Source organism: Entelurus aequoreus, linkage group LG18 (genome assembly GCF_033978785.1).
Source record: "Entelurus aequoreus isolate RoL-2023_Sb linkage group LG18, RoL_Eaeq_v1.1, whole genome shotgun sequence".
Lineage (NCBI taxonomy): Eukaryota > Metazoa > Chordata > Actinopteri > Syngnathiformes > Syngnathidae > Entelurus > Entelurus aequoreus.
The window spans coordinates 29,375,070-29,400,644 of record NC_084748.1 but is presented as its reverse complement, the minus strand read 5'-3'; the positions used below and the strand labels follow the sequence as shown (position 1 = coordinate 29,400,644).

The 25,575-nt window shown below is 38.0% G+C and overlaps 1 protein-coding gene across 2 annotated transcripts in view; it reads right to left on the bottom strand.

Moving 5' to 3' along the window:
• Nucleotides 1-8,362: 8,362 nt before the first annotated feature.
• The window catches only part of lyl1 (LYL1 basic helix-loop-helix family member), a 17,459-nt gene continuing 246 nt past the window's right edge, over nt 8,363-25,575 (bottom strand). The window contains exons 1-4 of one of the 2 annotated variants that reach the window (XM_062026128.1): nt 25,455-25,575; nt 22,485-23,488; nt 13,828-13,925; nt 8,363-9,288 (exon numbers count right to left, since the gene is read on the bottom strand). The exon at nt 25,455-25,575 is cut by the window's right edge and continues 246 nt beyond it. In XM_062026128.1, coding sequence (XP_061882112.1) covers nt 8,753-9,288; nt 13,828-13,925; nt 22,485-23,008 — 1,158 coding nt within the window. In that variant the 5' untranslated portion in view covers nt 23,009-23,488; nt 25,455-25,575 and the 3' untranslated portion in view covers nt 8,363-8,752. The remainder of the gene's footprint in view (nt 9,289-13,827; nt 13,926-22,484; nt 23,489-25,454) is intronic. The other variant, XM_062026129.1, reaches the window with a different exon arrangement.

Genomic DNA, 25,575 nt, shown 5'->3' with positions numbered 1-25,575 from the left:
ACTTCTGGCTGTCTGCTGACCACCAGCACGTACATAAAGTTGTTTGGTGAAGTTCCCAAATATTGTAGTCTGCCCAATATTTAGATCCCTGTCCAAATGCCGTAGGAGATCAAAGTTTGACGTTTAATAACAAAACCGCCATGTGGTATATTTGTCAGAAAAAGAATAGTCTAGTCAGCACAATATGGGTGCAGTGGACTTTTGTGTTTTACATAACAGGTCAATTAGTATTTTAATTATTTTTTACCTCCTAAGAGCCAGTGTCCTCTGTGTTGGACTATTGTGTTTTGCGTCACAGAGCGCTTTTTTTCTTTCTTTCTTCCCCCCCCCCCTCAGAACCAGAGTCCTCTACATGGTCATTTTTGTTTTGCATAACAGGGCAATTTTTCCAGTTTGTTTTTTCCCTTTGAAGAACCAGTGTCCTCTGTAGTGGACATTCGTGTTTTCCATAACAGGGCAACTTTTTTCCTCAATATTTTTTGTTTTTGTTCGAAGAACCAATGTCCTCTGCACTTGACATTTGTATTCTGCATAACAAGCCTGTTTTTTTTATTAGTTTTTTTGTTGTTGTCCACTGCAGTAGACATTTGTGATTTGCAAAGCAGGGTTGGATTATTTTTTTTCCTTCATAGTATCTGCATTCTCTGCAGTGCACATGTGTTTTGCATAACAGGCCTATTTTTTATTTTGTTATTTATTATTTTTCCTCCTAAAATATGTCCTCTGCAGTGGACATGTCGGTTTTGCATAACAGGTAGGTTTTTATTTATTTATTTAAAACATGTTTTCCCCTCTTAAAGGAGAACTTCACTTTTTGTGGGATTTTGCCTATCGTTCACAATCATTATGAAAGACATGACGACGGATGTTGTTTTTTAAATTTTTAATGTATTCTAAATATAAAATAAATGCAATCAAAGTCAGCTTGCAATGGAGCCTACAAAGCCCTTAAAAAACATCTAAACATGTACATATTATGATTTAAGTATATATGTAATGTAGTTACAGGCACACTTATAATAAAGTAGAATATTATGTATTTTGATCATTTCAAGCATACATGGCGCAATAATTTAAAAAATGCATCACAATGTTTGCTTTTGTTTTTCTTCATCACTGATTATGCAGACTTTATGAGAGCCAACAAACATAATAAAACATCACTTACTGTATAAGGTCTGCTGTCATTAGGATGCCGACTGCTAGAATGTTCATATGTTCCCATTTAGATGAAAAATGTCTCATAATCCTCGTGAAGAAACTGGGTGGGCGGAGGGACCAAGTATCTTTTTGTGTCGTTCTCGCCAGTTTTGAGTCCTAAATGGCTGTCAAAGTGTACCAACTTGTCGGAATACCCACTCAGACTTCTTCTGTCCAGGTGAGATACATGATTTAGGATCTTGAATAAACTTGCAAGGAAGCAGCAGACCACTCAATGATATAAACATAGGGACACGCGGAAGTGATCACGGCGCCGCTGCGTTAGCGCTTATAATAACAATATCACTCATACTTGGTTAATATTCAAGTCATGAAACGTAAATGTAGTATTGTTGGCGGTTTTTGAATGGTTATTTATCTGATTTTATGGGCGAAGTAGTGGAGCTCCCATTGGTTCCGCTGTAAGCGGACTTTTATTGACGTTTATTTAATATTTAGAATGCATTAAAAAAAATCCAAGTCTTTTATAATGACTGTGAACGATAGGCAAAATTCCAAAAAAGTGAAGTTCCCCTTTAAGAACCAGTGTCATCCGCAGTGGACATTTGTGTTTTGCAAAACAGCCCTATTTTATTTATTTATTTATTAGTTCCTCCTAAAAAACTGCATGCTCTGCAGTGGACATGTGTGTTTTCCTTAACAGGTCTATTTGTTTGTGGGGTTTTTTTCCTCTTAAGGACCAGTGAACATTTGTGTTTTGCTTAACAGTTGTATTTTTTTTCATTTAGTTTTTTTCCTCTTAATGACAAGTGTCCTCTGCAGTGGGCATTTGTGTTTTGCTTAACAGTTATATTTTTTGTATTTTTTTTCATTTAGTTTTTTTCCTCTTAAGGACCACTGTCCTCTGCAGTGGACATTTGTGTTTTTTTACACAGACATTTTTTTTTATATGTTTGTTTTTTCCCCTCCCAAAAAACTCTGTCCTCTACAGTGGACAGTATCGGCTAAAAATCAACCAGTAAGAATGGACAAGTGAGAATGGTCAAATATTCAAATGTTGCGACACAATGGATGCTGACAAAGAGCAGTCTTTGGAGCAGCATAAGAGGAAGAGTGAGCTATAACACTTTCTTTTGTGTCACAACTTTTGGGTGCAAGGGCCATGTTTGTGTGACATCAACAACAATGCACATGAGGTTTGTTTTAATGACAAAGTTGGAGGAAGATGCTGATTAGAATTTACGTGTGCATGTGTTGTGATGTCAATCATGCCTCATCTCACCTTTTTAAAGTTTGACAGTGGCAACTTGTCCAGGGTGTACCCCGCCTTCCGCCTGATTGTAGCTGAGATAGGCTCCAGCACCACCCGCGACCCCGAAAGTGATAAGAGGTAGAAAATGGATGTATGGATGGATTATTGTCAGATGTGATATCTTATCGGATGATCCAAAATGCTGGTGATAATGTTTCGTCGAGTGGTTGCAATTTTCTATTAAACAGGAGAGAAGTTAGGACTTAATATTGCAATCCTCATTTCCAGTCATTTGAGAAATAGTAGCGGTTAAAGGTGGTGTTGTTAATTAATCGTAAACACATTTCCTTATAAACTTTGTCATCATTGCGGCCCCGTTTTAGAGTTTATATTGTATTTGGTCAGAAAATGTGCATTATAATTATTATTGTTATTATTTTAGTGTTTAAATATGTTAACCCCCTGTCATTTAGATTTGCCAGGGTTTTAGGATATTTCTTAATGATAAAGCCAAAAGGTCAGTTTCTGACGTCACTTCCGGTTTATGTGACGTCACGCAGGTTTCATTCGTAGTCTTACAAGACGTCGACTGGTGCGTTCCATTTACATCCGGAAGTTGTAAGTCAGAGCTGGGAATGACATCACAGCCGAGGTATAAACGTTCCAGGTCAGAAATCAAGATGGCCACATCCACAAAGATTGTTGCGCTTGCCTTGTCTGAATAGAAACACCTTCTGGCAAAATAGGCACTCTTTATGCAACCTTTAAACAAGGTGGATGAAGATGAAACATAGGCGCTATTGCTAGCTATGTAGAAGGCATATACCACATGAAGACAATGTAGTTTACACTACAGTGACATTACCATACATAAACATACAACAACACATTGGATATGGCTTATTTAATGCGACAAAAACTAATCAGAAGTGCTATTAATGGCTATTATAGAACATGGGTGTAAAATACTTTATTATGGGCCACTTTAAATGATGTGGTGGGCTACATTAAATGATGTGGTGGACTACATTAAATGACATGGCGGGCCACATTGAATGACATGGTGGGCTACTTTAAATTATGCAAAGGACCATGTTAAATGAGATGGCGGGCCACCAAGTCTGTCTTGCCTCTGGTGAGGGCGGTCGCATTTTTCTCCGCTCCCTCCTTCCCTGCTTGCTCTCTTTGTTTTTGTCTTGTCTGAACTATTTTGAAGCCTCTTTTCTTGAGCTGTCCTCAAATCTAAACATCAAAATGAATTTGATCAACTGGACTCTCGACGCAATTGACACAGTCTTTTCGACAAGGAAAAGAGGTTCGGGGGAGCCTGGCTGCCCTGATGGAACCATTGCTGCGGGGTACGTGAGAGATTCCTGGAATACTTGGAGAATCATGTGCCTCTCAGTCCTTTCCATCGAGGACGTGGAAGACATCTACCTATTTGGAGCTGTGATCGCAGGGCATTTGCTGATTGGGCTGGGCATTGCTCTGGTGTATCGTCAAATTCGGAAGACGATGGCAGCCACTCAAGGGGCCAACAGGCTGTTCAACGCAATGGAAGGATTGGGTCGTGCTGTGGGATCACAGACTGGAGCGATTGCTGATTTGAATCGCAAGGTAGATTCCATCTTGATGAAGTTATAGAAAGAATAAATTGGAATTGTCAGAGCCAGCATACAGAGCAGGAATGTCATTGTTTTGACTGCTCGAAGAAAAAACAACATCTTAATCTACGATTTGACTCCCTCGAATGGCCTTGAGGAACAGGCTGTTTGAAAACACTCCCCTGAGGACTCCTCAAAGATGGACGCTTTTGACCTTTCCCTTTTTTTCAAAAGCACCTGGGTCGGACTCTTGAACTCTTGAACTCTTGGGGCCGGCCTCGGCCCATAAAGACAATTCCAACATCTCACCCAAGTTAATTGGGCATACATGCACGCACACACCCCTCCCCAAATCAACGCCTTCACCACTGCTTAATTCCTCCGGGGTTGTGGGGGCTGAGCAGCGCTCAACAGCAGCTGCCGGCCTCCAAAGCCCTGTTGGATGACTCTGTTGCGAGTTGTTGTGATTACATGTACCATGTTTATGTGTGCCATGCTATGTGAGGTTTTTTTTCCTCGGACTCAGTCTGGACCATTCCTGAGGGTCCAGCCTCAGACTGATATTTTTTTTTACTTCCCCCCTTCCCCAATGTCACCTTTTTCCCACCTTTTTAAGGAGCGCCCTAAGTGGCTGATCCGTTGGCGGTCCCGTCTTGTCTCCCTGTAACGTATGTCTGCTCTTAGCGGGATTGTGCCGAAAATGTAATTTCAGTTCTTATGTGTCTTGTACATGTAAGAATGGACAAATAAAGCTGATTGATTGATTGATTAATGAGGTGACGGACCAAGTTAAATTATGCTATGAACTATTTTAAATGATATGGCAGACAGCATTGAATGACATGGTGGCCCACATTAATAAGGTGACAGACCAAATTAAATAAAGCGATGGACAATGTTAAATGAGATGGCAGGCCACATTAATGAGGTGACGGACCACATTAAATAACGCGATGGACAATGTTAAATGAGATGGCAGGCCATATTAATGAGGTGACGGACCACATTCAATTATGCAATGGACCATGTTAAATGAGATGGGACACATTATTGAGGTGGAGGACAATATTACATGATGCGATGGACCATATTAAACGATGTGGCAAACAGCATTGAATGACATGGTGGCCCACATTAGTGAGGTGACGGACCACATTAAATAACGCGATGGACAATGTTAAATGAGATGGCAGGCCATATTAATGAGGTGACGGACCACATTAAATAACGCGATAGACAATGTTAAATGAGATGGCAGGCCATATTAATGAGGTGACGGACCACATTAAATAACGCGATGGACAATGTTAAATGAGATGGCAGGCCACATTAATGAGGTGACAGACCACATTAAATAACGCGATGGACAATGTTAAATGAGATGGCAGGCCACATTAATGAGGTGACGGACCACATTCAATTATGCAATGGACAATGTTAAATGAGATGGCAGGCCACTTTAATGAGGTGACGGACCACATTAAATAACGCGATGGACAATGTTAAATGAGATGGCAGGCCATATTAATGAGGTGACGGAAGACATGAAATTATGCAATGGACCATGTTAAATGAGATGGCGGGCCACATTAATGAGGTGACGGACCACATTAAATTATGCAATGGGCCACATTAATAAGGTGACTGACCACTTTAAATTATGCAATGGGCCACATTAATGAGGTGACCGACCACTTTAAATGATGCGATGGACAATGTTGAATGAGATGGCGGGCCACATTAATGAGGTGACGGACCAGGTTAAATTATGCTATGGACTATGGGCGATATTAAATGATGCGATGGACCATATTAAATGATGTGGCAAACCACATTGAATTAAATGGTGGGCCACATTATTGAGGTGATGGACCACGTTAAATTATGCTGTGGACTATTTTGAATGTTGTGGCAGACCTCATTGAATGACATGGTGGGCCACATTATTGAGGTGGAGGACAATATTACATGATGCGATGAACCATATTAAATGATGTGGCAAACAGCATTGAATGATATGGTGGGCCACATTATTGAGGTGACGGACCACGTTAAATAATGCGTTGGACTATGTTAAATGAGGAGGCGGACCATGTTAAATGATCTGGCAGGCCACATTAAATAACATGACTGACCACATTAAATTACGTGGCAGACTATATTAAATGATTTGGCGGACCACACTGAATGACATGGCGGGCCACATTAATGAGGTGACCGACCACTTTAAATGATGCGATGGACCTTGTTAAATGATGTGGTGGACCACATTGAATTACATTGCGGGCCATTTTAAATAACATGACGGATGACTTTAAATTATACGGCGGACCACTTTAAATTATTTGGCAGACCACATGACATGATATGGGGGGGTCACAATAAGTGATGTGGCATACTATGTGAAATGATCTGGCGGACCACATTGAATGACACGGTGGGCCACGTTAATGAGGTGACAAACCACTTTTAAATGATGTGGCAGGCCACATTGAATGGCATGGCTGGCCACAGTAATGGCGAGACAGACTAAGTTAAATGACATGGCGGGCCACAGTAATGAGGTGACGGACCACAGTAATGAGGTGACGGACCACATAAAATGACGTGGCAAACCACATTAAATGATATGGTGTGCCACATTACTGAGGTGGCAGTCCACACTGAATGACATAGCGGGCCACATTAAATGATGTGACGGATCACTTTAAATGATATGGCGGGCCAGTTCTGGCCCCCCGGGGTCTTGAATTCGATGCATGTTTATATTATTATTTACATTCGGAGCAACCATTTTTGAAGCCAACTCGGGGGTGGTGAGATTGCTCCCACTTTCTGAGTAAGAAATCCGACCTCAAGAGGTATTTTGATTGACACTTTCAATTAAGAACTTGGAAATTCCGACTACCCAATACAAATGGAACACACCAAATACAAATGGAACACACCAAATGTATCGATCTTCACATCTTTGACTCTGTACTAAAAGACAGCACAGCCTGTAAGTTTGATGTTTAAAAGTGTTAGCTCAGTTTCTCAGATAGCAATGTTGTTTATTTAAGTTTAGATTGGGGTTAAACTTTTGTGACGGGTGCAGAAGTGAACGTGACCAGTGCTAATGTTAGCATTTTAGTTAGCTAGCGAGGGACCCGCTAGCGTTAGCATGCTAGCCGGTTTGAAGTGTAGTGTTTTTGAGTATTACTGTGCTGATACAAAAGGCTCATCAACCACCCACATTTCAATTGTGTTTCAATCTGGGTTAATTTGGAGATCAGTCTCTCCTACATATCTCAGACCCTTGTAGGGTCGTCTTTTGAGTCCAGTTTATACATGCTATATAAATACTGTATTTCAATATATGCTAATGTATGTTTCCTTCTGATTTTACTCCATCCTGGGATAAGCGACTTTTAAGTTCTACTACAGAAGGAAACATGTCTCATCATTGCAGGAGTTGATATTTTACAATTTCTTCTCCAGAAAATCAACACCAACATTAGAATTACATACAATAACATTTATGTCACAGTTTAATGGACAACAAATATTTAGTTCATACTTTCATTATTACTTTTTTCATGATGACCGGTGAGGCTGTGTCACACACCTGCCTCCCCTGGCAATACTACATAACCCAAAACCAGTGAAGTTGGCACATTGTGTAATTAATAAATAAAAACAGAATACAATGATTTGCAAATCCTTTTTAACCTATATTCAATTGAATAGACTGCAAAGACAAGATACTTAATGTTCGAACTGAGAAACTTAATTTTATTTTGCAAATAATCATTAACTTGGCAGCAACACATTGCAAAAAAGTTGGCACAGGGGCATTTTTACCACTGTGTTACATGGCCTTTCCTTTTAACAACACTCAGTAAACGTTTTGGAACTGAGGAGACCAATTTTTGAAGCTTTTCAGGTGGAATTCTTTCCCATTCTTGCTTAATGTACGGCTTAAGTTTTTCAACAGTCCGGGGTCTCCGTTGTCGTATTTTAGGCTTCATAATGTGCCACACCCTCTCCCCATCCTTGTTTGTGAATGACTGAGCATTTCATGGAAGTTGCTTTGATGCCCAATTATGGCACCCACCTGTTCCTAATTAGCCTGTTCACCTGCGGGATGTTCCAAATAAGTGTTTGATGAGCATTCCTCAACTTTCTCAGTCTTTTGGTGCCAGCTTTTTTGAGACTTTTGCAGGCATCAAATTCCAAATGAGCTAATATTTGCAAAAAATAACGTTTTCCAATTCGAATGTTAAGTATCTTGTTTTTGCAGTCTATTCAATTGAATACAGGTTGAAAAGGATTTGCAAATCATTGTATTCTGTTTTTATTTATTAATTACACAATGTGCCAACTTCACTGGTTTTGAGGTTTGTACAAAGGATTGACCTAAAGTCCTAAACGGACCAAATTTTTTCAAGAAACGACCGCTTTCGGTGGAAGAATTTGACGTTGACAAAAGTGGCTGACTTTTTAATAAGAACACTGTAAACAAGGCTTGTTGAGCTGTCAACATAAGCGTGTTCCTCTGTGTTGCTGTCAATGGATGTACCGATACAAACAACAGCCTTCACTAGTTGTTGGCCAAAGAAAAGGGGCGTGGCTATGCTAATTAGCAATAGTCCATTGTTTTTGTGGGCGATGTTTAGATATACAGACACAACAATCAGTCTCTTTGGTATTGCATCCTGTCGGACATTTTCCCTCGGTCTGCCTCCTTTAGTCCTCACCGCTCATCACTCGTAGCTGCCACCATCCTAATCTGACCCCTGACCTCCCCCAGAATGCCACGCGTCACCACAGAGGCCTTTGCCCCAAAGCTGTCCTCACTGTTCGTGTCGCTGTCGCAACCGGAGCTCGCCGACAAGGCGGTGAGCTGCACGACCGATTCCGTGGAGTCTCGGTCTGGGCGGGTCCTCGCCGCGGGGGGTGGCGAGGAGCTGTGGGACGGGGGAGGGGTGTCGCACTGAAAAGGTGCTTCCAGTTTGTCGTCGGGTCCGGACGAGTCAATGTTCCGGAGCTCCGCCTCCTCCCCAGATGAGTCCTTGCGCGTGTCCCGGGCCTGGTCGCTGAGCAAGGTGACCAGGAAGTTGATGTACTTGACGGCCAGACGTAGGATCTCGTTCTTGCTCAGCTTCTTGTCGGGCGGATGCGTGGGGATGAGCTTCCTCAGCTCCGAAAAGGCGCCGTTCACGTTCTGCTGCCGCCAGCGCTCACGGCTGTTAGTGAAGACGCGGCGAGCGATTTTCTGAGGAGGACCTGCTGAGTACACACACACACACACACACACGCACTCTCTGAGTTGGTGTTGTCATGGCAACATGTACTGTGAACATTGACCCAAATACAATATTACAGTCTTCTCTCGTTTATTACTGTTAATTGGTCCTAAATTAAGTAGAATTAATTCATTATAAATCAAATGTAAACATTTTTTTTCTCTACTTTTCCAATTTTATTTTTTTTATGAGAGCCCTTGAGACACAAAATAACATCCATTTATCACCTTTACACTAGTTTAATCCAACATAGCAATGCTACCTGAGGCTGAGCCAATCAGTGGTCATGATCCTGAATAACTGGTTTGGTCTCCTTTAGTGTCCGATACTAGTCTGTAGTATTCATATTATTAATCCGTGTTAAAAGCACAACAATTAATCATGAAATGCTGTTAGTATATTAAATAAATACTAATAAAAATATATTTTTTACAAACAGGATGTTGCAGGAATGTACACATGATCCCCTGCTTACATCTCATTGTGCAACATGTGAATGTTTTAATGGGAACTAAATGCAATGTCTGAAAGGGGTACAAATTATTTCCAAAGCAGGACCTCCACCCAGACAAACAATACAAGTACACAGTTCATTAAAAACAATATTTTTTGTTATTGTCATTGTAAGTGGGCCTAAACACTTATATTAGAAAATAATCTCATGGAAATGACTGCTGTCATTTGATTATAATAATAAGAGAATGTTGTCTGTCTATCTGTGTTGGCCCTGCGATGAGGTGGGGACTTGTCCAGGGTGTACCTGCAGCTGAGATAGGCTCCAGCGACCCCGAAAGGGACAAGTGGTAGAAAATGGATGGATGGATGGAGATTGAACTTGTTATTTAGTCAGGTTTGGGACAGGTGTGCTGCTGGTGTAGCCACAGTGTGCACGTCTGATGTTGCTCACATGGGCTCCACTGAATGCTCAGGAAGTTTTTGCGTTTGCTCACACACATGAAAAATTAGAGGGAACATTGCTCATCAACCACCCACATTCCAATTGTTTCAATCGGGGTTGATTTGGAGATCACTCTCTCCTACATATCTCAGAAAAGCTCTCCGCAGTTCTTACAATTTTGCAGGGTCGTCTTATGCTTTTCAGTCCAGTAATTTATACATGCTAACCAACACGTGGCACCAAACAACGTTTCCCTAAGCGAGTCAAAGCTTTTCATCCTGTCACTCACACAAGCTAGTAACCCAAACCGATAAAGTTAGCAAAATGCTAATTATAAGATCATTCTTATGAATGAAGAAATTAGTCTTCAAACTCTCCGGTAGCTTATAAATATATGTACTAGTTATTTCACTTATAAATAAACAGAAATTATGTCTATTTTTGTCTTAGAACACATTTTCCCCAAAAAAAGTACCATACATAGGGGTTGTTGCCCTGGTCTTTTGTAAGTCGGAAGATTTTTTTCCCCCCGTAAGTTCTATATGTAAGTTAATTAAAAATCTACGTAATGAATGTTAATACAAAATATATGTAAAAGTTTAATAATTAGGTAATTAAGTACGTCTAACTGCCAACATCACGTTATCAAAAATGCAAAATGGTTCGTTCCACCTGGACAGCGGCAAACTTGACATGGAACACTTCACTAAACACAGACGTCATAAGGTTGTCAAATGTCACACACACCACCAGCATTCTAGAACAAGGCTGAGGTGATGAAAGAAAGGTAAAAATATAATATATATTTTTTTCATAGGAGAAAGTTTTGTACAAGTTTCACTTTTGCATCTCACTGTATATAAATAACTGTGGTGCGTTCAGGAACCCTCGATTAAAGTTGTAAACCGAGGTGTCTCTAGTTCTTTAAAGACTGGGGAGATGAACTAATAATAATATCATAATATTAATACTGTATTATTATTATTTGTATCCTCAACAGATGATACACGTGAATCATGGTTATGTGATTATGTAAAATCATTTTCTGACATCTTTATGTTGAATTTGTTGGCGCTTTCAAAAAAAAAAATAAAAATACAACAACCCCTTTTTTTTAAACAAACTCAAACAATTTTGTGGGGATTATCTAGATACTGTATGTTAATCCTGTCTTTAAAAGGGTCAAACATCTAATTAAGGTTTTTACATGTGTTTTTAAAAAGCTGTTTTTAACCAAATCAATGCAATAACATTTTTTTCGTGCAATTAATCAAGACAAGTGTGTGTGAGGTAGGGGTGTGGGAAAAAATCAATTCGAATTCGAATCGCGATTCTCACATTGTGCGATTCAGAATCGATTCTCATTTTAAAAAAATCTATTTTTATTTATTTATTTATTTTTTCATTAATTTTTTTATTTTTTTTAATTAATCAATCCAACAAAACAATACACAGCAATACCATAACAATGCAATTCAATTCCAAAACCAAACCCGACCCAGCAACACTCAGAACAGCAATAAACAGAGCAATTGAGAGGAGACACAAACACGACACAGAACAAACCAAAAGTAGTGAAACAAAAATGAATATTATCAACAACAGTATCAATATTAGTTACAATTTCAACATAGCAGTGATTAAAAATCCCTCATTGACATTATCATTAGACATTTATAAAAAAATAAATAAAAAAGAACAATAGTGTAACAGTGGCTTACACTTGCATCGCATCTCATAAGCTTGACAACACACTGTGTCCAATATTTTCACAAAGATAAAATAAGTCATATTTTTGGTTCATTTAATAGTTAAAACAAATTTACATTATTGCAATCAGTTGATAAAACATTGTCCTTTACAATTATAAAAGCTTTTTACAAACATCTACTACTCTGCTTGCATGTCAGCAGACTGGGGTAGATCCTGCTGAAATCCTATGTATTAAATGAATAGAGAATCCTTTTGAATCGGGAAAATATCGTTTTTGAATCGAGAATCGCGTTGAATCGAAAAAAATCGATTTTGAATCGAATCGTGACCCCAAGAATCGATATTGAATCGAATCGTGGGACACCCAAAGATTTGCAGCCCTATTGTGAGGCAATGTTGGGTTTAGGGTGCTGTGCCTTGGAGTACAGTCTTTGGAAACTCACATTTTGAAACCGAGACTTTTTGTTTTAACATTAGGCTAAAGGCAAAAGACACACCTTCTTAATCAGGCTTTTTACTAATCACCTTAAACTCATGTTTTTTATTATTTTATTGTGTGGTTTTCTATCTTAATTATTAATAATACTGCTATTATTCTCTCAATGTCATGTTTTATTATCTTACTTTTGTAATATTTGTATTTATATTTTCACATATATTTTATCACGTTTTACACAATTTCTAATTAACTTTAGTTATTCTCCGGTGTGGACGCTTTAAAAGTGGTGTTTTTTTCCTCAATTCCTCAGTGCCATGTTTTTACTTTGTTATTGTCAAAGGTCAGTCCGTCTATCCGTGTGTGTTCTTGTATTACTACTCTTCTTGAGACATCAACAAGGAAAAGTACCTTCCATATGAGGACCAGTGAACAAGTTAGGACAAAAATCATGGTCCCAATACGGAAAACCATTGCATCTAATAGAGAATGCCTCATTTGCACCCCTGGTGGTGAAAGCTATCAAAATTAAGGTGGATTTTTCTAATTGACTGTCTGTTTTAAATGTGCTCTTCTCTGGTCAACATATGAAATAACAAGTGCTCCCCTTCTTGTCAACATATGTAATAACAAGTGTGTGTAAGAAATTGAACTGCGCCCCCTTTGGCCAAAATTAATTTTAAAAAAATACAATAAATATGTATATAGAGACATACTGTTATAACTTGAAGTAAATAATGAGGATTAAAAACCAATTACAAAACAACAATAAAAAAAACAAAAAACTAAAAGCTTACCTTATACATACATTATTGCATAGTATGTATGTATCATTAATGTTGTAAATAATTTTTTTTATATATCTATAAAGGGTTGTCCTAAAGAGGTAGGCATTTTTCAGAGGTCTCAAGAAGGCAAGAAATACAAGAGTGTGTGCGTGTGTGCGTGTGTGCGTGTGTGTGTGTGTGCGCGTGTGTACAGCATTTTGTTTGGCACTTGCTTTTTTCTGAAATGTTTAATAATTAGATTCTTAATTAGCAAATAATCAGTAAATGTTAATGTTTGCCCTAAAAACAGAAGAAGCTAATATTTATAGTGTCAAATGGCTAAATCTAAAACCTGTTTGTTTGATGTTTTATTTAATTTTTTTGCATGTTTGGAAAAAAAATACTTGTTGGTGCCGATCTAGTTGCAAATCCAGGGTAAATATTGTATTTTTTCAGACATTTTACTCATTTAATAAAACATAAATATTGATTTTAAAATCCAAACATTTGCAGATGATACAAATTTGGCCCTTTTAATTGGAAAAGTGTACTTGACTAAAGACTGATTTTCAACAGAAAGAGCTTATCAGACATGCAAGAAGTCTTGCTGCAACATGCTTATAAACATGCTATTCAAAAAGCGTAACACCAAAATATGATGAGTGAGTTTTCTGAGACATTTTAACAAAGTAGAAGCTGCTGACTTACGTTCATTGATCTCCATCTCAAAGTGTGACGAAGGTCTCCTCTTAATGCGGCTGCTGGTGATGACTCCAAAACTTCCTCCTGAGGTACCCAAGTATGAACTAAAGGAATAGGCAATACGTAAGTAAACATGATTATGGCAAAGAAAAGAAGAATAACAAGAGTGTGTGAGATTGAGTGTGCGTGTAGAGTATGAGGCCAGTCTAATTAAGACCAGTTGTGCACTACAGGAGGATGAAGTAGATCAATGCCTCCTGCTTACAAACACAGTAGAGAGGAACAAGCTTCCAGGACAGATGGGGAAGTCATACATGGAGATAATGTGGACTATCATTCGTCTGCTGCGTTCAAAAATCATTTTGCGAATAGATGCACAGTTGGAGGGCTCGGATACAGTAAGGCTGCCAGTTTTTACAATTCCAAGCACCTACAATTAGTCATTCCATTGTGTGATTGTCCCACTATGTGCTTCCTGAAGTGGGAAGAATTGGTGATGAAATAAAATTGTGCATATTGAAGCAGTGTTATTGACCTTACTATATTTTATCTATTTAAATGTAACTTTTAAATTGTGTAACTATTCGTAATAGACTCAAGAAAATAAAGTGTTGTTAAATATAAGATATGACCTAAATTAACATTGTATTAATATCATTATTTAGTTTGTATTAATTGTTATCATTATTTATTGTATTTATCAACATGCACAGTCAAACCTGTGTAGGGTTGTACGGTATACCGGTATGAGTACCGCGGTACTAATGAATCCTATTCGGTACTATACCGCTTCAGAAAAGTACCGGCCCGGTAAGCAGATAATAAGCAGATATTAACAGTAAATGAACAAGTAGATTAATAATTCATTTTCTACCGCTTGTCCTTAATAATTTTGACAAAATAATAGAATGATAAATGACACAATATGTTACAGCATACGTCAGCAGACTAAATTAGGAGCCTTTGTTTGCTTACTTACTAATAAAAGACAAGTCGTCTTGTATGTTCACTATTTTGTTTAAGGGCAAACTTGCAATAAGAAACATATGTTTAATGTACTGTAAGATTTTTTGTTAAAATAAAGCCAATAATGCAATTTTATGTGGTCCCCTTTATTTAGAAAAGTACCGAAAAGTATAGAAATAATTTTGGTACCGGTACCAAAATATTGGTATCAGGACAACACTAAACCTGTTAGCGGCCACAAATATTTCCCCGCAGAGAAAATTAGTTCTATTAACATTTTTACCTCAGAATTTTAATTTTTACGCCGTATAGCGTCCACTAATATCAAAATTTGCTGCAATTATTCATGTTAATAGAGTCTTACGCCTTTATTCTACCGAGTGCATTTGTGTTGCGTGCTGCGAGTTTGCTGCAATTCAACAACAGACAAAAGATCCAACTGGAGAAGGAGAAGACTGGTGGACTTGCTTGGATCTGTCTTTGTTTCTCTGATTGTTGTGCTTTTAACACGGATAAGTCAACTATTATACAACACAAAGCGTTTTATTTTGAAAATCAACCGGATGTGTTTCTTTTGTACTACTTCCAGTCCCGCTCTACTTCATCTGCGTGAAATTGCTGTGGCATCCGGTGAAACATAGAAGCCTTGCGTATTTGCTTTGGAGTGTTGGGGATGTGATGTCAATGCTGGTATTGTTAGGATCCGCTGCTCGGATCACCGTTTGTTTACAGTTTAGTGTCACGTTTGTTCGTTTCTGTTGCCATGACGGCAGATTATGCTCAGCTGCCTCTGGTTAGTGTTCGAGACGCTCACCTGTTGTCCGGGCACTAATCAGAGGGCTATTTAGTCTTCGCCCGGGCAGCACTCTGCCTGGCTTCCTAATTTGCTTTACTGTAACGACCTGGTCGCATCGTGGTGCGAGGTGTTCTCCCAAGGATGCAGACGGCTCGGACACAGCTTGCAGGTAGTAAAATTATTTATTCAGGAACTAAATCGGACAGAAAAAAACAAAAACGACTAGCGTGGGAGCTAGCAAGCAAAATAGCATAGCCTGAAAGCTAGCAGGAATCAAAAAGGTCGATACTTGTTGCATGTAAGCAAATTAGGAAGCCAGGCAGAGTGCTGCCCGGGCGAAGACTAAATAGCCCTCTGATTAGTGCCCGGACAACAGGTGAGCGTCTCGAACACTAACCAGAGGCAGCTGAGCATAATCTGCCGTCATGGCAACAGAAACGAACAAACGTGACACTAAACTGTAAACAAACGGTGATCCGAGCAGCGGATCCTAACAGGTATTCCGTCATGTGACTTCTTCACGGAAGTGAAAACCAGTGGTGATCAACCAAGCCAAGATGGTTGTTGTACAGCAAGCAGATCGTAAACTATCTGAGTACAAAAGAGGCTTTTAATCTTCCTGCAAAAAGCAGACCTCACTCCTACCCACTTCTCTAAAGTGGGCTGGCTCAAGGTGGAGGACAGAGTTAAACAACTTGCACTGAGCCTAGTCTATAAAATCCACTACACCTCGCTGATACCGAAGTACATGTCAAACTACTTCCTTAACGTAAATGACCGCCATAACCACAACACCAGGGGGAGCTCCACTAACCACGTTAAACCCAGATTCCGAACTAACAAAGGTCTTAACTCATTCTCTTTCTATGCCACATCAATGTGGAATGCGCTCCCAACAGGTATAAAAGAAAGGGCATCTCTATCCTCCTTCAAAACCGCAATAAAAGTTCACCTCCAGGCAGCTACAACCCTAAACTAACACCCTCCCCTGATTGCTAATAATCAAATGTAAACAATCAAATGCAGATACTTTTTCTTATGCCTTATGATCTCTCTCGCTCTCTCTCTCTCTCTCTCTCGCTCTCTCTCTCTATGTCCACTACTTGCTGTCCATACCCCCCCCCCCGATTGTAAATAATTCAATGTGATTATCTTGTGTGATGACTGTATTATGATGATAGTATATATGATAGTATATATCTGTATCATGAATCAATTTAAGTAGACCCCGACTTAAAAAAGTTGAAAAACTTATTCGGGTGTTACCATTTAGTGGTCAATTGTACGGAATATGTACTTCACTGTGCAACCTACTAATAAAAGTCTCAATCAATCAATCAATCAATCAGATATGAGCAAAAAATCCAACTATGCAATGGAATAGATTCTTATACTTTATCAAAAAAAAGATTTGTCGAGTGATATCAAGGATTATACGTTCCTCAGACGTATCGAACTATTGTGCTCCATACGCCATTCTACACGACGAAACAGATTTTGCTCGGGGAAGGTTGCATTTCATTATTTCACTTTGCGTCTATAGCCATGTTTGTTGCTGTTGCAGGCGCCATTTACGAATAGCATGTTTCTCCCTGTCTTTATCTGAATATGACTGAGCTTCTTTTATGATTGTTGACTTTGGTAAAGGCTTAACTCTTTTAGGTTTTGTTCATATTTGCTTTCTTTTATTTAGACTTGTTGGTGCTGTTTGAAACACTCGTAGCAAACATGTGTTGAAGAAATACAAATAATAGCAAGATAATACTTCAACGGGGAATATGAAACGTTAAAAGTATATCAAACAAACATTAAACTAATGCATTCTTCCACCCTGTTCCCTTGGACAGGGAAGTGAGCTGCATGCTTTTCTCGTCGTTGTTTCGTAAAATCTTGCACTTTTCCGCTCTTTTTCATTACCTCTCGAGGAACTCTGAAGAAATGTTTATCTTTTTCGCAATTTGAACAATTCGCACTGCCGAAAACAACATAACCACTGGACATTTTGTCTTTGTGAAAGGCTAAATGGCGCCTAGTAACCATTGAGAGCAGAACTAGCTTGACCACCACACATATTTAATGGGCGGGACGTGAGCCGGGTGTGACGTCAGTAACATCCCAGCTATAGACATGCGACTGCTGGAGTATTTAGTCATCTGGGCACCTCCATATTGATCAGCATTTTCCTAAGGCATTTTCCGCGGATCATTACTGGACTGGATGTGACACATAGCGCTATCATTGCGAAGGCCATACTTGTGTGACTGGTGGGAAAAAGAGAGCAATTGACGGTGATCGTGTTTGAACGAGACAAGACCGTTGACTAAAAAAATATAAAAATAAAGTGCCTCTTTAGTTCCTGCCTGCCGAGCTTTCATTACATCGTACCAGACCCTCAGTTACAATAATTCACCTTTTTGAGTGCTTTAATTCTCATACAGAACCTCAATTTACAACCTTACAGACCGAATACAAATAGGATTTGGTGTGCGAACCTTGACTCAGTACAAACGTTTCATCCCCCCTTTGTGTCCTTCGCATCGCAGCCATTTTGTGCCAGGCAGCACATGCATTGTGGGCAGGCGGATCGATCTCCGGTGCTCATTTGTTGTGTTGGTTTGAAAAAATGCAGGGAGGATCCACAGTGTTGTCGACACTGACCTCTTCCCCTCCACCTCCCTTTCCGTCGCACACAAAGAAGAATAACCAACAAGTTACTTTGAAGTTGATTTTGTTTTATTCCTAATCGTTGTAGCGACTTGGCTGGTAAATTTAAGGAGTTTTGTAATTTCAAACTGAGTGCACCACAAGGCTAGTGATGGTGTGTGTGCGTGTTAACAGGGCGGCTGAAAATGAGGACAGTTCAGCTAGTTGTTGTTGTTGTTTTGGCTTATTTAATAAATATAATGTTGATCCATCACCCCATTGTTATGTTTGTTTGATATAAAGCACTTATATTTTAGTGTTATATATTATGTTCAAAGTGTACAAACTTTTGCAAATTTGCTTCAATATACAAACTTTTCTATTTACAAATCCTGTTCAAGAATCAATTAAGTTTGTAAATCGAAGATTTACAAACTTCGCTCTCCACTTGCACCGAGAGTAGCTCTTGTTGTGTTGATCACATACATTTTGTGTCAAAAGGCTGACATATTGGATAGTTTAAATAAATAAAAAACCTCACAACTCTCATAACCGCGCCAACAGGTTTGTTTTGGTCTGTCTTCCGGAATCTAGTCTGAACATGTGCAGTAACATGGACTAGTCCATTTTTAAATTCGATCTCAATTCTGTACACTGCTGCTGGAATTGTAATTTTCCTGAGGGAACTCTCCTGAAGGAATCAATAAAGTACTATCTATCTATCTATCTATTGCGTAAGAAGGAAGAGGGTTGGGGCTGTCAACAACGATCAACATTGATTAAGTGTTGTGATGTATTTTGAAGCGCAAAAATTAAGACAAAATATTTTTTATATAGAAGAAAACTTTATAAATGTTTTCTTATGAGACATTTTGGGGCCCCTGAAAATCTCGGGGCGCCAGGCAACTGCCTGTGTTTGTCTAATGGTAAGTCCGCCCCAGTCTGGAAGTTGACACAATGACTAGAGTGGAGTGTAGGCTCTGCAGCCACAACACAGCTGCAACGCAAACACTCAAATTTTAGGGCTCACTTATTTCTTTGTTTACTCTTTTTAAGACTGAACTTGCTACAATATGAATTGTTTTGTGCTTTCTTCTACGATATTCAACGTGTGAGTTCGTCATAGCAATAAACAATAAAATGAATGAACAAAAATCGCAAATAAAACAGGTACCTTAAGCCTGTCTACAGTGGCCACTTTTGCTTACGTTACAATAGGCAGGTTTGACCGTATTTATTTGATTTATTTATTCATTTTCTTATTGTTGTACATTTTTTTTAATTATTTTAAATATTTTGAAATATTACATCATGTCTTATAGTAGTATTCATTTAAAATTTAGAAAAAAATATATACAGTATTTACCATTTTTTTGCAACTGTTCCTCATATTTGTAAGTCATTATCACTATAAAGTAACGTACGGCCTGCGGGCCAAATCAGGCCCACGAACATGTTCTATCCGGCCCGCGAGATGAGTTTGCCAAATATAAAAATGAAAATGTGTCCACTGGATGTCGGAACAGCAATTCCTTGTTTCCCCTTCAGAGAGGAAGTCGATCTACATTTCTGCCAGAGGGTGCTCGGACGGGCGGTAAATCTGACGCTACTTTTCTGAGCATGCACGGTTTTTGCTTTGTGGTGAGAAAGAATTTGCCATCAACCCCACGTGGGTGCTCGGCATTGTCCGCGGGTGCTCGGGCCCCGAATCACCCATGGGATCGGCGCCCATGAGTGGAGCTAGGTGTCGTGTTAAGATAGAAGACACTACATGGACACTTGTGATTTAGGGCTATATAAATAAACATTGATTGATTGATTGATTGATTACGCTGCTTATTAGTGATAGTATACAAGATGTGGATCGTTACGTTCGTGCCTTGATTGTCAGAGATGTTGTTGGTAATGTAACCTGTGACATTTAAATGCTTTTGATATTCTGTACATTTCGTGTTGTACTTTTGTGTACACATTTTCTGTGTGCACATAAATATGCTGAAATAATATATATCCCCTTCTAACTTCATGTGAGATTAATGATATATATATATATATATATATAAAGAAGTACTGAGGAAAGAGAGTGATGCCCTCAGCACAGAGCGATGGGAGAGAGGTGTATGGTCAGGGAGTGTTTGGGCCTGTGTGTGTGTGTGTGTGTGTGTGTGTGTGTGTGTGTGTGTGTGTGTGTGTGTGTGTGTGTGTGTGTGTGTGTGTGTGTGTGTGTGTGTGTGTGTGTGTGTGTGTGTGTGTGTGTGTGTGTGTGTGTGTGTGTGTGTGTGTGTGTGTGTGTGTTTTGTCTCGTCTTGTCTTGTCTCATAGTAACAGTGGTACTATTGTATTGTTAGTGTACAGGAGCTTTTCTTGTTTTTGTTTGTATAGTATTGTTCTTGTATTATATTGTTTATGTTAAATGTGGAATGAGTGAGAGGGGTTGGGATATTATAAGCATCTGCTTCATACAACCCCTTTTCAAGCCTTGCATAAATGTCTCTGCCAAAATGTAAAAAAAAAAAAAAAAGAAAAAAAAAGTGTGTTGTTGTACTGTGCAGGTTTGAAATAAATACTTCAATCCAATATGAGTCCAAATTCCCAAGTTTTGTTGTAGATGATGCTCTATATGTACAGAATAACCACATGGTGTTAGTACATCAGTTGAGGGAAATGAATAAATTACATTAATAACATCTTATAATTTAATTTTGATATCATTATACATTTCATCTTTTGATAGATTAAAAAAAATAACACTAATGGGAGCATTTTAAAACTCTGCCAGACTTAAATCCACCAATTATTATCATTTAGTCAGAAAGTATAAATAAAGACAAATGAAGATAGAATACTATTAACCACAACATGTAAGTGTGGGCGGCATGGCGTAGTGGGTAGAGCGACCGTGCCAGAAACCTGAGGGTTGCAGGTTCGCTCCCCGCCTCTTACCATCCAAAAAAAAAAAAATCGCTGCCGTTGTGTCCTTGGGCCGGACACTTCACCCTTTGCCCCCGGTGCCACTCACACCAGTGAATTGAATGATGAATGATAGGTGGTGGTCGGAGGGGCCGTTGGCGCAAATTGCAGCCACGCTTCCGTCAGTCTACCCCAGGGCAGCTGTGGCTATGAAAGTAGCTTACCACCACCAGGTGTGAATGAATGATGGGTTCTACATGTAAAGCGACTTTGGGTACTTAGAAAAGCGCTATATAAATCCCAGGTATTATTATTATTATTATTATTAAGTGTAAAAAAAAACATTTCCAGAATGTGTTTGGTCTTTTTTTAAACAAAGAAAACAATCTGAAGTTTTCTTTATTTCTAATTTATCATGCCATGGTTTTACGAGTCCGGCCCACTTGGGAATAGATTTTCCTCCATGTGGCCCCTCGGCAGAAATGAGTTTGACACCCTTGCTATAAAGCAATGGTTCCTGTTTTGTTGTTACTTAAATGAATAATAATAATTATTAGGGATGTCCGATAATGGCTTTTTTGCCGATATCCGATATTCCGATATCGTCCAACTCTTAATTACAGATACCGATATCAACCGATACCGATACATACAGTCATGGAATTAACACATTATTATGCCTAATTTGGACAACCAGGTATGGTGAAGGTAAGGTACTTTTTAAAAATAATAATAAAATAAGATAAATAAATTTAAAACATTTTCTTGAATAAAAAAGAAAGTAAAACAATATAAAAACAGTTACATAGAAACTAGTAATTAATGAAAATGAGTAAAATTAACCGTTAAAGGTTAGTACTATTAGTGGACCAGCAGCACGCACAATCATGTGTGCTTATGGACTGTATCCCTTGCAGACTGTATTGATATATATTGTTATATACTATGTAGGAACCAGAATATTAACAGAAAGAAACAACCCTTTTGTGTGAATGAGTGTAAATGGGGGAGGGAGGTTTTTTGGGTTGGTGCACTAATTGTAAGTGTATCTTGTGTTTTTTATGTTGATTTAATAAAAAAAAAAAAAAAAAAAAAATACGATACCGATAATTTAAAAAAATGATACTGATCATTTCCGATATTACATTTTAAAGCATTTATCGGCCGATAATATCGGCAGGCCGATATTATCTGACATCCCGAATTATTATAATAATGATATGAATGAGTGTATGATTGCAAAGTTATATGTTTGTCTAATAGCCATCTTTCAAATGTGAATATAAATGTTTCCTCCTTTATTAATTTGTATTTTTTAATGGGATTTTATGCAAAAATGTGGTCTCACCTGGAGAAGAAAGGATGAAGGTGCAGGTACGGCTGAGCCATCATCGGTTCTGGCGAGGCTGCCGACGGACCGCCTCCTGAGCTGGACGCGGGCAAACAGGCCAGCTGGCTGCGGCGGAGCTCCAGGTGAGGATGCTTTGTGGGGAACGGGTGCAGCGTGGTCAGAGGCGTGTTGGGGAGGGGTAGCGGGGGCTTGCTGTGGGCCAGACTGATGACTGGGATGTGAGGAGGAAGAGGTGAGGATGAGGAGGCTGCAGGTGGAGGTGGGAGCGGGCCCAGGAGCGGCGGTGGGGAGGAGAGTGTGGGAGATTTGGTCGTTGGTCCTTCTTGGGACTCATCCGTCTCCATGACGACCGGCTCCGGTGTATCTGTGTCTGTTACGTTGGCTGAGGTGGTCCTCAGGGTGGCGGGGACATCTTTGGAAGATGCCAGAAGCGGACTGTGAGGCTCACACGGAGGCGAGGAGGAGCCTGGGCCGAGGTGTGGGGAGGCCTGGGTCTCTTCAGGGTTAATCCTCTCCATCATGGTGGAGCACGTGTGGCTTCAGGCTTTCTTTTTCTCGTGTGTGTGTGCGTTTGTGTCACCGTGTTGTGTTGCCCCGGACGATGAACTCACTCACCCCCTGGACGCTTTGTTGCACTTTCCTGCAGATTCTCTCATGTCTTTGTGCTTTTACACGCATCTCACTTGCCAACTTTCTACCCATCTCTCCCCGTTTGGGGTTCTTTCAAGAGTGAGCCCTCGGTCGAAGAAAACATCGTTACACCAGCTGACCCCTAATGGAGCTTTAAGTTCAGCGTGACCCGAGGTGGATGCCTGGACACACACATCCTGCATGGAGGATTCTCTGAGTGTGTGTGTGTGCGTGTGTGTGTGTGTGTGTGTGTGTGTGTGTGTGTGTGTGTGTGTGTGTGTGTGTGTGTGTGCGTCAAGGATGTGAGTCAAAATCCTTTTAAGCGTTCAAAATGTCCCCGGCTGGCGAAGATTGGATCCATATCAAAGAGGCTGTGAAACAAAGAGAAAAAGGTGCATGGGATTTACTGTATAGTTGGTGTATATTTAGAGAGCACAGTATGTCACATTTTACACGCCAGCAACACGAAAGCACGCAACTGATAAATGATGCTCGTATTATTGGACAGTGCAAATTGTTATTGAGCAAATGTGCTGCTTGCAAAGAGGGACAATGGTGTTACTTGTGAGTCACCATCTTTAAGGTTTGGCAATAGTTTAACTTCCTGTTTTGTTGTCGCTTAATGGTCATGACTTTTATTTCGGACAGTTCCCTCTTTCACAATTAGAAGAAGGCGAGAAACACACTTGTCTGATTTCAGCTCAAACCCGTCCAACAACATGGGTTCATTTAGTTCAAAGAAATACATTAATTGCATAGATTAAAACAACCAATAATTGTAAGTAAATATGTGATTATAGCATTAATTATTACATAGTTTGTGTACCATTGCAGTGTTTAATACATATTAAAAAAATAAATAAATAAATATATATACACATATATATATATATATATATATATATATATATATATATATATATATATATATATATATATATATATATATATATATATATATATATATATATATGTGTATATATATATATATATATATATGTGTATATATATATATGTATATATATATGTATGTATATATATATATATATATATATATATATATATATATATATATATATGTATATATATGTATATATATATATGTATATATATATATATATATATATATGTATATATATATATATATATATGTATATATATATGTATATATATATATATATATATATGTATATATATATATGTATATATATATATGTATATATATATATGTATATATATATATATATATATATATGTATATGTATATATATATATGTATATGAATATATATATATATATATATATATATATATATATATATATATATATATATATATATATATATTCCTCCCTTAGTTGTATACATACATAGAGCTGTAATAATAGTAACAAATACATATAAGTTAAGTATACAATATTTGTATTTAATAAAATATTTTTAAAATATATATAAAAATAAAATGAATGAAAAACAATTCACTAGTAAATATTGATGAATGCATGTTTACAATTACAAAATGTTCATTGCACGACTAAATTACAGTAAAATTAATTCAAAATAATTGTAACATTTTGTAAAATAAATGTAAAAATACTATTTATGTGAAATATATACAATTCTGATATCTATAACTGATACATGTATAAATTGTGTCAAATTGCATTTTTAAAATTTTTTTATGGCATTGTTTTATTTTTTACTAATAAAATAAATGCAAAACAATAAATACGTATATATATATATATTTTTAAAATGTTTAAAATATATAAAACATAACAGTATGAAAATAATGCATATTCTGTGTAATTATCTATATATGCAGTATTGAAGTCATGCATATAGAAATAACTATATGTACGTCTAAATGTTTTTTTTTAATCTATTTGTCATTGTACTATTCTATTTAATGACAAACTACATTTGTATACACTTTCAAAAAATATATTTTATTTAATGATAATAAAATAATAAATCACAATAAATACAGTAGAAAAACAAGAAATAAATGTAAAACATATATTAAAATGTTTTAAATACATAAATATGTAATAGTGGTATAAAATAGTACATCTATAAAAAATATCTCTAAATACATTTCTATAAATGAAAATAAATTTAAAAGAATTGTATAAACAAAATATAAATGTTAAAGTATTTTTTTAGACTATAAAAACATACAATTCTAATTAGAAGTATTTATAACAAACTAATATATGATAGTGCTTAATGCTTAAATATGTACAAGTTAGTAGAAATACTACATATATGAATTGTACACAAATACAATGATTTGTTATTGTATATTCATTAGATTAGAAACACAAAATAGTACTCACAGGTCCATGACGACCCCCGTGTGTCTTCTCTCTAGGAGACAGTCATTGCCTTGTCTCATGTGCTATTTTGTAAATGTACAGCCGAGCTTGTTGCCGCCTGTCTTTTAGGGGGGGGGGGGGG